The 11636-nt window shown below is 45.5% G+C and overlaps 1 protein-coding gene across 1 annotated transcript; it reads right to left on the bottom strand.

The window, feature by feature from the left end:
- Positions 1-2728: 2728 nt before the first annotated feature.
- Positions 2729-7727, bottom strand: DCTPP1 (dCTP pyrophosphatase 1). Its single transcript, XM_043975730.1, has 3 exons — positions 7496-7727; positions 5998-6108; positions 2729-3552 (listed from the first exon to the last, which is right to left on the bottom strand). Exons 1-3 carry the CDS (start codon positions 7615-7617, stop codon positions 3237-3239), a joined length of 549 nt encoding a protein of 182 aa, XP_043831665.1. The 5' UTR covers positions 7618-7727; the 3' UTR covers positions 2729-3236.
- Between the last annotated feature and the right edge of the window lie 3909 nt (positions 7728-11636).

Genomic DNA, 11636 nt, shown 5'->3' with positions numbered 1-11636 from the left:
CAAAGCCCTTTGCTTCCAATGTTTGAATAACATTTTAGAGCCACTCATTCAGTTCAGGAAATGTCCCACTTAAGAATAGTAAGAACAGCTAGCACTTTAAGGTTTGCAAAAGTCCTTTACAAATATCTCGCTTGATACTTGATTTGTGCCTCACAGCAACCCTGGCACAGAGGTGCTATCATCCCCATGTTACAGATAAGGAATGTGAGGCAGACAGGTTAAATAACATGTCCAGGGATGTATCTTGGGGCAGAATTTGAACTTGGGTCTTCCTGTACCTTTTCCCCTGTACTAGTTGCCTGTGCAGTTCAGTTCTGGTCCTTAGGTAAATAGCTTCTGTGTGCAAGGCCCAATTTTTTTTTGTACTGGACTTGCTTAAAAAATCAAGTAAAACAGATTGGGGCAGCTAGGTGGCAGCGTGATAAAGCACTCATTTTCTTGAGTTCAAATCTGACCTGACACTGGTTATGTGACCCTGGGCAAGTCACTTAACCCTGCTTGCCTCAGTTTCCTCATCTTTAAAACAAGATGAAGAAGGATGTGGCAAACCACTCCATCTCTGCCAAGAATATCCCAGATGGGCTTATGAAAAGTCAGATGCAACTGAAAGGATTGAATGAGGAAGACAGATCCTGCGCTTGAAAAATTTGCTTATGAGGGGAAGGGGCATATGTGCAAATAGCTGAAAAGGTGAATTGAGAAGAGTGCAAGGGAGAGGAGGAAGTGGCACCTGACTCAGGACTTGAAGAGGTGAAGAGCCAAGATATACATTCCTGGAGGGCTGCAAAGTGTACAGAATATTTTATGTTCCTGTTTTCATGAGTCTTGTGACAACCATGTGAAATAAGGCCCCGTTTTATAGGTGAAGGACCACCCATGTGCTCAGTGGAAGAAACTGTATGTAAACCCAGTTTTTTTTACTCAGGATTACAAATTTAGATACATGATTTGAGAGGTCTAGTCCAACCCTCTTATTCTACAGGGTAGCAAGCAGACCTCATAGAAATAAATCACCTGGTTGACATCACCCAGGTTGAGCTGGGATTCAATCCTGGCCCCTCTAGCTCCAAATTCGGGACTGCTCTGGGCCTTACTGCTAAAGTAATGCCTTGGAGATGGGAGAGGATAAAAAACGAAATTGGAATAATGAAATCTGGTCAAGTTAAGGAAAGGGGATAGGGAGGGAAGTAGGGTGCCATTTATGCCCAATTCCAGCCCTTCTCCCCTGTTCTCTGAGAAGTCTGTTCTCTGGCCTCTCCCTCCCTCTTTCTGTTGTGGTCACAGGAAGTGGGGTCCTCCTGGCTACCTTTTTCTAGCCTCCTTCCTTGGCTCAGACACTGCCTTTAGCTTGGGTCCCTTGTGAAATGAAGTCTTGGCCATCCTCTGTATTCCAGGCCTTGTCCCTTTCCTGTGATGCCGCTGGACACAGATTGAGTCCCTGTTTTTTTAAAGCAATGAACCATGTTCTACTTCCAGCAGGATCCAGAACTGGAAAGGATTTGCCCAGAGGCTCTTAGCCAAGTTGATCGTCCTATACTCCTGATTTAACTACAGCCTTCATCTCTTTAGCATTTTGTAGTTTACAAAGCATTTCTGGCATTACTTGGGCAAGCAGACAGTACAGGAATTTAGAATCCCCAGGTTTTATAGAAGCCCAGAGGTAAAATTTTTAGTAGGCAACCTACTTATTAAGCCAAGTACAAGCAGGGCCTTGGATCCAACTGTGCTGATATCAAATGTTTACTAAGTACTACTATGTGTCAGGAGATGGGAATGTAACAAGGAAAAAAAAATCCAAGTCCCTGCCTTCAAGAGCTTACATTCTGTCTGGGTAATGACACACGAATACAAAGTAAACACACCACTACATCACGCTATCATTCTTTTAGGCTTTTGGATTGCGGGAAAAATCTAAGGGCAACACAGAAGCTGCTGGCAGAAACAATCCATTTAGAAAAGCTGATTTAGCCCAACAGCCTCACCTCTACCGTCTTTATGCTCTCCCAAGTATTGTCTGCCATCAGCAATGAACTCAGTTGGGTCTTGGGACTCTTAGGACTAATATGCCCCCACCACTATCAAGTGATCAGTCAATATTTATCAAGTGCCTACCATGTGCCAGATCCTGAGGATACAAAATAAGGCAAAAGACAGCACCTGCCCTCAAGGGGCTCACAATCCAATGGGAGACATGTGACAGGATAAATGGGAGATAATTAACAGAGGGAAGGCATTGAAATTAAGACAGGCTGGGAAGGCTTCTAGAAGGGATTTTAGTTGGGACTTTAAGGAAGCCAGGGAGGTGAGTGGTTGGATTAGAGGGAGGGCCAGAGAAGATGCCTGGAGCTGAGAGATGGAGGGTTTTAGAACCACCAGGAGGCCAGTGTCACTGCAGCTGAGTATGTGTCGGGGAGCAAGGTGTAAGAAGACTGGAGAGGTAGGAGGGGGCTAGGTTATGAAGAGCTTTGAACGCCAAACACAGAATTTTATATTTGATTCTGGAAGCAATAGGGAGCCACTTATGCTTACTGAGCAATGAAGGGTGATATCACTGACTGGGTTATCCCCAAGAAACTGTTGTGTTCTTTGACTGCCAAGAATGAGCTGTGTGACCTTGGGCAAGTCACCCCTCTGGGCCTTAGAACAGACGAGGCCTTTCCCCATCAGTCAAATGAAAAAGGGACCTACCCTCCCTTCCTCCCAAGTATTTTAAGAAGCAAACATAGTCTATTTGGCTTGGAGACGTCCAGCCCAATTCTTTATTTAACAGGTAAGGAAACTAGAACAGTGATTTGTCCAAGTTCGTGAAGTTAAGGGAGCACTTTAGAGAAAGCAAGGAATATTATATAGACCTAAGGCTCTCTCAGTGGGTCTTAGCTGCACCACCCCCATTTAATCAAAGTTCCTGTTCTCCCTCAGTCATACCTCTCTCTTTCTCCCCATCCAAGTAACAGCAGCAATCATTTCATCCTAAACCCTTTTATTAAAAGAAAAAATGACAACCTGAGTACCTCCTTCATTCATGTATCCCATCCAGTCCCTCTTCTAGTAGGATTTAGGAGGGTGGAGGAATCTTGCATTTCTAGGATTTAGTAACACAACTAAAGGACGATATGAGAAGGCTTTTGTGTCCCTGTTTTCTCAGTGGGTTCCCATAATGGGCTGTCCCTCACCAGTGCTCCTGGAGTTAGTCCCATGAATTCCAGCTCCCATCCCTGTTCCACAGGTCCTGTTTTTTAGTTAGTCCCCTCCTCTCCCCTGGAGGCAGGGGCACATTCTGTGGCTCCTGGTGCAGGGCCATGGCTCTCAGACTTCAGTACATCTTCACGGGGCAGCTCTGTGTACTTGCAGGAAGAGCCCCGAGCAAGGTGGACTGGGTAGTGGCGCCGGTTGGTCTCTATCTTGGCCAGCACAGCCTGTGGCAGGTCAATATGGCACCGTGATGCCAGGGCTACCAGATAGATAAGGACGTCACTGAGCTCCTCCCCTAGTGCCCCTCGTTCCGCTTCAGACCAGGACAGGGGTCCAGGCCCACCATCAGGCTTCCACTGACTGAAGGGAAGATCAGACAGACAGACAGAGATGGATGTTAGCACTGGGCATTGGCCAGGAGCCCAAGTCCAAGCCCCCACAACCACAGCCTCACCCTCTGCTTCTTCCTCTTTGGACAGCTCCTAACTCCAAACCCAATACCTAAGCTCTAGGCCCTGCTCTCTTTATTTAGTGAGTTTGATGTTCAGGGCAGTACCATCCCAAACTGAGTTTTTCATTTCCCCCAAACCAGCCCCAGGCTTGGAGCCTCAGTCTTTTTTTTTTTTTAATTAAATTTTATTTTACTTTCTTTCTTTTTTTTTTTTGCGGGGCAATGGGGGTTAAGTGACTTGCCCAGGGTCACACAGCTAGTAAGTGTCAAGTGTCTGAGACTGGATTTGAACTCAGGTTCTCCTGAATCAAGGGTCAGTACTTTATCCACTTCGACACCTAGCTGCCCCTTATTTTACTTTCAAAAGAAGATGTAATCTCCCCCCACCCCCAAGGGTGTGTGTACACAAAACAAAAACCCTGTTATGAATGTGTATAGTCGAGCAAAACAAATTCCTGCATTGGCCTTGTCCAAAAAAGGTCTCATAATTCACTTGGAGTCAGTCCATCATCTCTCTATCAGGATGTGGATGGTGTGTTTCATTATGAGTCCTCTAGAAAAAAAGGGGTCAAACTCAAATAGAAACAAGTCTACTGAATCATACAAAAGGCTCCCTGTACATTGTATACTGACTTAGAAAACCACATATCAACATTACTTGTTCTGTTGTAGTTTGAATTTGTTAAATATTTCCCAATTACAGGTTTTTTTTTTTTTGGTGGGGCAATGGGGATTAAGTGACTTGCCCAGGGTCACACAGCTAGTAAGTGTCAAGTGTCTGAGGTGGGATTTGAACTCAGGTCCTCCTGAATCCAGGGCTGGTGCTTTATCCACTGCACCACCTAGCCGCCCCTCCCAATTACATTCTAATCTGCTTCAGAAGACCCCAAATCCACACCTCTGCCCTAGGACAGTGGCTGATCAAAATTCCCAAGTCTTTGAAAACTCTTTGTCCTCATTCATCCTTTAATACCCCCCTTTTCCCCTGCCCGCTACAATGAGTCTCTAAGTTCCATCCATTTTGGTTCTGAAATGTCTTCAGCATCCATCTGTTCCCTCCCTTCCAAGGCTACTCCACTCCAAGCCTGTCACCTCTTGCCTGAACTACTATACTACTGTAACTGGTCTCCCTTTCTCCAGTCTCTTTCTCTTTCTAAATGCATCCTTTCTTCCCTTACTAAAGTAATTTCCTAATACACAGGTCTAATGATCTCAGATCTTTTCTGCTCAGAGCTGTTAGTGGCTCCCCCACCATTTAGGATAAAATCCAAAATCCTTAGCCTGACAGCCAAGGCCTTTTCTCTCTATGATGTGGCCCTTGCTAGCTTTATTTCCTATTAATTTCCTTTCCTTTCTTTCTCTTCAGTCATATTGGACCATTGCTATTTCTCACCTCATTATTTCCTGTCTTAACTTATACTATTAGCATTTGGGGTCCTACCCACCCCAACCATCTCCATGGGTAGTAAAATCCTACCCATCTGTCTTTCTAGGCTCAGCTCAAATGCCACCTTCTCTATGAAGCCAGGAAAGTTCTTTTCCCTCCCCCAAATCTTCCTGTCTCCAACCCTAGGATCACATTCTTTCTTTCTTTTTTGGGGGGAAGGTGGGGGGTGGGAGAGAGCAGGGCAATGAGGGTTAAGTGACTTGCCCAGGGTCACACAACTAGTAAGTGTCAAGTATCTGAGGCCATATTTGAACTCAGGTCCTCCTGAATCCAGGGCCGCCGCTCAATCCACTGCACCACCTAGCTGTCCCTGATCATATTACTTTCTATCTCTCCTGTGCATGCACCTATCAAATTCTGCTTTGTATTTTCATGTTTTTTTCTTCAATATATTTTATTCACTTCACTAAAAATTTCCCAATTAAATGTAAAAAAAAATTTAACATTTTTAAAACAATTCTAAGTTCTAAATTCTCTCTCCTTCCCTTCTTGAGAAGACAAGCAATTTGATAGCAATTCTACATGTGAAGTCATGCAAAGCATATTTCCATATTAGCTATGTTGCAAAAGAAAACATATCAAAAAAAAAAGTTGAAAAGTAAAGAAAGTAGAAAAAGTATGCTTCAATCTGCATTCAGAGTCTATCAGTGTTCTCTCTCTCTCTCTCTCTGAGGATAGCATTTCATAATATATATTTTATTCATCCTCCCTACTAGATTGTAAACCCTCTGAGGGCAGGGCCGATGCCTTGTAAGACTTTACCCCACTGTACCACAGTGCAATGGTAAAACACCATAGATTAATCCAACAGAGCAGGTGATGCCACAGTGGGAAAGGAAGGTGGGAAGGTTCCCATGCATCATTCTTCCCCACCTGTCCCAATCCTTATCCCATTCCAACTACTCACAAGAGCTCTGCCAGCTCTCCCACTTCCCCAACAAGGGCCAGGAGGAGGTTCCTTGGTTTATGGAACTGGCCCCAGTCCCGTTCTGCTGCAAACTCTGCATGGAGGCGTCGGCTACGGAAGAGAAGGAAGGGGAAAGGGTGAGGAATCAAATCTAGGTGAGAAAAGGGACCTTGTACAACAGCAAGGCCAGGGTCAAAGAATTAACTGTCAGAACTAGAAGGGATCTTAATGAGAATTTATTACAAACCCCTCAATTTATGGAGGAGTAAACTGAGGCCACGCTGTTGTTCTTTGTCTTTTGTTCTCCAAGGGGATCATGACAGACGTCATAACTTGCAGTGAACTGGATTTAAGTGAGGCAGGGCTGTGCAAAGCCACCAGCTTCACTCTCTCCTCCAGAGTCATCTGGGTCCAGTGGCAAAATATGTATCAGGACCTGGTTGTTTTTTTTTAAAGCAACTGGGGTTAAGTGACTTGCCCACAGTCCCATAGCTAGTAAGTGTCTGAGGAGAGATTTGAACTCAGGTCCTCCCAACTTCAGGGCGAGTGCTCTATTCACTGCACCACCTAGCTGCCCCAATCTGAGGCCAGGAAGGTAAGTGGTGAAGCTGAAAGGGTTCCTGGCCTGGAGTCAGGAAGACTCATCTTCGTGAGTTCAAATCCAGTGTCAGACACTTACTAGCTGTGTGATCCTGGGCAAGTCATGTAAACCTGTTTGCCTCAGTTTCCTCATCTGTAAAATGAGCTAGAGAGAGAAATGGCAAAACACTCCTGCCAAGAAAACCCCAAATGGGGTCACAAAGAGTCAGATGTGACTGAACAACAACAAACCTCTCACACCAAATCCTACATGCTTTCCCCACTGCGATCCTTACAGATGAGGAAACTGAGGCTCTAGGCGGCTACATAAAAATTAACTTAAGGTCACAAAGTTACCGTTAGTCAACATCATCATAATAATAGCTAACGTTTACATACAACTTTAAGGTTTGCAAAGCTCATTGCAAATATCTCATTTGTCCCTCCCAACAACTCTGGGAGGTAGGTGCAGCCACTATGACCCCCATCTTACAGGTCCCTCAACTCCAAGTCCAGCGCTCTCTGTGGTTACAACACTTAATGACGTTGGGCAGTTTTTTCACCAGTATATTTATGTATGAGAGGCAGCATAGTAGAGAGAAGACCTACGACCTAGGTTCAAGTCCCAGCTGTGTGGCCCAGGGTAAATCACTTAACCAGAAGGCTATCAATTGCAGAGGAGGAGCTAACCGATATTGTTAGAGGGAGTTTCCTCACCTGGGAGTTGCTAATACTAATAACGAAATAATACAAGTCTAGGCTTTCGCCAGGTTGCATTCTAGAATAGGCAGGCCATCGCTGGGTGGCAGGAAGGCTCGGGATCAGCAGGGACCACCACCACCACCACCCCAGTCATCTCCCCCCAGGGGGTGGGTAGCATCCCGGAGCTGGGGAAGGAGGAGTGGGGCGTGCATCTCACATGTCCTCCAGCGTGGGCTCCGGGCTGAAGCTAAATGGGGTATCGTGCCCCGCTGCTGTAGTTGCTGCTCCTCCCGCCGCCGCCGCCGCCGCCGCGCCCTCGGGGTCGCTGCCCCCCGGCATGGTGCTGCAGAGCGAAGGGGCGGCTCCCGTGCTGTAGAGGACCCACTAACAGTGAAGCCACGTGTATCGTATCTCCCCAGCTCAACCCCTCCCCCTCTCCCCGCCAGATTTTCCCGGGCTCTGGCCCCCCAGCGCGCTCTCTCTTTGCGCAGGCGCAGGCTGGAAGCAAGGCCGTAGAAAGCGGGGAGGAGGCGGGACAGCACCGGAGAAGGAACCAATAACGTACCTTACTTTTCTCCCGGGTTCACACATAGGCCAATCAGAGAGCTTCGAGCTCGACTCTTGAGGGGGTGGGCCTAAGATGGACTCGAATTGGACCACAAAAGAAGCGTAGAGTGAGCGGCTCCTGAGGGAGGGGCGAGAGCTCTTAAAGAGCCGGTTGTTAGGCCCTGGGGTACCAACGACTAGATGATACACAGGAAGGGAAACGAGAGCCGGAGCGCAAGCGCAAAAAGTTGTTTTTGGGACTATAGGCCAGGGGTGGCCACTTCTCTATTGGCCACCAGATGGCGCCAAGAAGCAAGCACCGCGGAAGGTTCCCTAGAGGTGATCCCTGGCAGAGGAGTGCTGATGTTAATCAGTCAACAAGCATTTATTAAGTGTCTGCTGTATACCACGCGGTACATGTGTACCTGTGTACCAGGGCCACGCCGGTTTAGGCATCTTGCCATCCTGCCCTGCCCTGTTCCCCACTTCCTCTCTTGATCAGGCAACAATAACCAAATCAGCATTAAGCACTGCTCCTGGAAAGGTCATAACAATATTTTCCTTGTGGCTCAGTTCACAGTGTCTGTGACTGCCTAGGTTAAACTTCCTTCCCTGCTCACCATTCCTCGCTATGCTAACTGAATGTAAGCTCTTTGACATCAGGGACTGAAGTTATATTCCCAGAATCCAGTGTGGTTTATGACACAGTAGGCCAGTAATAAATGCTTGTTGATTATGTATACAGATATGTCAAGATCACATATATACACACATTCTGAGTGCAAAGTAATTGTGGAGGGGGGAGGGCATTAACAACTGGGAAGACTAGAAAAAGCCCATACAAACTAGTATGTGAATTGGGCTTTGAAGGAATCTAGGGATTAGTGACTTTTTTGTGTATAATTGAAAACTGCTTTCCAGTTCATACAGTGGGTTTGGTGTGCCTTTCTTCCTGTGGCTCCTCCAATATTTGTTCTTTACCATTTCCTTGTTGTTGCCAATCTTAGACATGAGGTACAAACTCATAATTGCTTTTATTTGAATTTCTCTAGTCAATAATGACCTGGAGCATTTTTCATATGGTCAATGATAATTTGATATGTTACTTTGAGAATGGAGGCACCACTATTCTTCTAGTCTCTCCAGTTCCTAACCTTGACATTATCTTTGACACTTCATTCTCCCTTACCCCTCTGTCTAATCAGTTGCCAAATTTTGCCATTTTTACTTTTACATCTCTCAAATATGACCCCTTCTCTCTGCTCAATGAATTACCACCTTCCTTGAGGTCCTCCTCACATCCCTTTCAAGTTTCCCCATTTGAGTCTATACTCTTTACCACTACCAGTGATTTTGCCTAAGTATAGATCTTGGGGGGCCGCTAGGTGGTGCAGCAGATAAGGCACTGGCCCTGGAGTCAGGAGGACCTGAGTTCAAAACTGGCCTCAGATACTTGACACTTACTAGCTGTGTGATCCTGGGTAAGTCACTTAAACCTCATTGCCAAGAAAAAAGTATAGATCTGGCTTTGTCAGTCCAGCTGCTCACTTTTGCTTCAAGGATAAAATACAAACATTTCTGTTTAGTTTTTAAATCTATTTAAGACCTGGCCTGAAACTATCTTTCTAGCCTCTTTTTAATTACTCCCTTCCTACAATCTGTGATCCAACCATCTGGCCTTCTCTCTGTTCTCCTCCTGGCAAAATAGAAAAGACCCTTGTTCCTCGTTATACCTTGGAATAGGAACCACAATCATTTTGCAACATTTTGGTAGACTAACAATGTAGGGATCTCCTCCTTCAACCATCTGATGGCCTAATAACAGAAAGTCTCCAACTATTACTGAATAAGTATTCAACCATAAGTTGAATAACATCATAAACTGTGCAAGGACACAGTAAAATTGGAAGGTCTGATCCACCATTATAACAATTACTTGTCAGGGCGGCTAGGTGGCGCAGTGGATAAAGAATTGGCCCTGGATTCAGGAGTACCTGAGTTCAAATCCGACCTCAGACACTTGACACTTACTAGCTGTGTGACCCTGGGCAAGTCACTTAACCTCCATTGCCCTGCAAAAAACAAAAACAAAAACACCAATTACTTGTCCTTGAATAAGAGACACCTGCAGTATGGCCTAAATGATTACTTAAAATCTTCAGTTTTGTCTAAAGAGGCCTTTTTCCCAATTGTAAAAGTGTTTAGGGGCAGCTAGGTGGCGCAGTGGATAGAGCACTGGCCCTGGAATCAGGGGGACCTGAGTTCAAATCTGGACTCAGACACTTGACACTTACTAGCTGTGTGACCCTGGGCAAATCACTTAACCACAATTGCCTCACTTAAAAAAAAAGTGTTTGGTCACCTCCCCTTGTCTCCTGCCCTTGAACAGGGAATGTCTTTTCATTCTGATAACAAATGCTCCCAGCATGCCCTAGAAGTCCTCTTTTTCTCCCTTGAATGATTCCTCCTTTCTCTGTTACTTATCTATCCTGAGTTGCTGCAGAACGCTGCTGATTGGCTGTGTACTTTAAACCATCCTTAAAAGTATACACACTAGGGGACAGCTAGGTGGTACAGTGGATAGAGCACCGGCCCTGAATTCAGGAGGACCTGAGTTCAAATCTGGCATGAGACACTTGACACTAGCTGTGTGACCCTGGGAAAGTTATTTAACCCTCATTGCCCCGAAAAGAAGAAGAAGAAGAAGAAGAAGAAGAAGAAGAAGAAGAAGAAGAAGAAAAGTAAGTATATACACTAAATCTGTATCTGACCCATAGTTCTCAGACTCCTGCTCAGGGGTATGCCTTTCCCAAGAGATCCCATTCCTCTCTGTCAATGTCCAGCAGGTAACTGGAGTGGGCCTGGAGTTCAGAAGAGAGATTTGGGTTGAATATGTAGATGTGGGAGTCATCCACCTAAGACTGAATCCACAGGAACATGTAAGATCACAAATGACTGTTGAAAGAAAATAGAGGAGGGCAAATTGGACATGTAAGGGACAGGAAAACAAACAAAAGAGCCTTTAGTCAGACAAATCAGATAGTTAAGAGTAGGTCCAGAAGAGGGGGCAGCTAGGTGGCACAGTGGATAAAGCACCAGTCCTGGATTCAGGAGGACCTGAATTCAAATCTGGCCTCAGACACTTGACACTTACTAGCTGTGTGACCCTGGGCAAGTCACTTAACCCCAATTGCCCTGCCCCCCCCCCAAAAAAAGAATAGGTCCAGAAGAAAGCAAGATTACAGAAGCCAAGAAAGGTATTTATTAATAAATGAATGAATGGCTGGATCTGAGCCTACCTGAAGCTCCCTCCAATCCTAGATCACTCTATGTTCTCTGTATTTCCCCAGGGTGCTTTTTCTCATTCTTTCTCTATTTCACTCAAGATATCTTTTAAACTGGCCCCTTCTGGATGTATCAATGTCTGATGAGATCTTGAGCCTTCCATCCTTGCACTGACTTAAATGAGATAAAGCTCCAGCATCTTTCTCAAGGCTCTCCAAGAGAGCCCCTATCTTTAAGTTCTTTCTAGCAAAGGATTTGCCTGTCACTCAGTCCCTTATGTTCTAGGTCAAGCCTTATTTTAGGGAAAGCTGGCAAGGAGAGAGCACAGAATGATAACTGAAAGGTTTCCTAGAAGTCATCTGGTCCCACTCCATCATTTTACAGACTAGAAAACTGAAACCCACAGATGTTAAGTGGCCAAGATTACACAGTAAATGGTGGAATCAGGATTTGAACTCAGGGCCTGGGATTCTACAGATGGCATGCGGGGTAGTAGGGAAAGCTCCATATTTGGAGTCTAGGCCTCA

The sequence above is a fragment of the Dromiciops gliroides genome, chromosome 1 (genome assembly GCF_019393635.1).
Source record: "Dromiciops gliroides isolate mDroGli1 chromosome 1, mDroGli1.pri, whole genome shotgun sequence".
Taxonomy (NCBI): Eukaryota; Metazoa; Chordata; class Mammalia; order Microbiotheria; family Microbiotheriidae; genus Dromiciops; species Dromiciops gliroides.
Note: the sequence above shows the minus strand (reverse complement) of the source record. Positions and strands in the feature narration are given on the sequence as shown.

Excerpts from the sequence above, each read along its gene's own strand:
- DCTPP1 (XM_043975730.1), bottom strand. The coding sequence starts at position 7,617 with ATGCCGGGGGGCAGCGACCCCGAGGGCGCGGCGGCGGCGGCGGCGGCG. Across the intron at positions 6,109-7,495 it reads GAGCCCACGCTGGAGGACAT|CCGACGCCTCCATGCAGAGT; the intron begins GTGAGATGCACG and ends TCTCTTCCGTAG. Across the intron at positions 3,553-5,997 it reads GGAGAGCTGGCAGAGCTCTT|TCAGTGGAAGCCTGATGGTG; the intron begins GTGAGTAGTTGG and ends TCTTCCCTTCAG.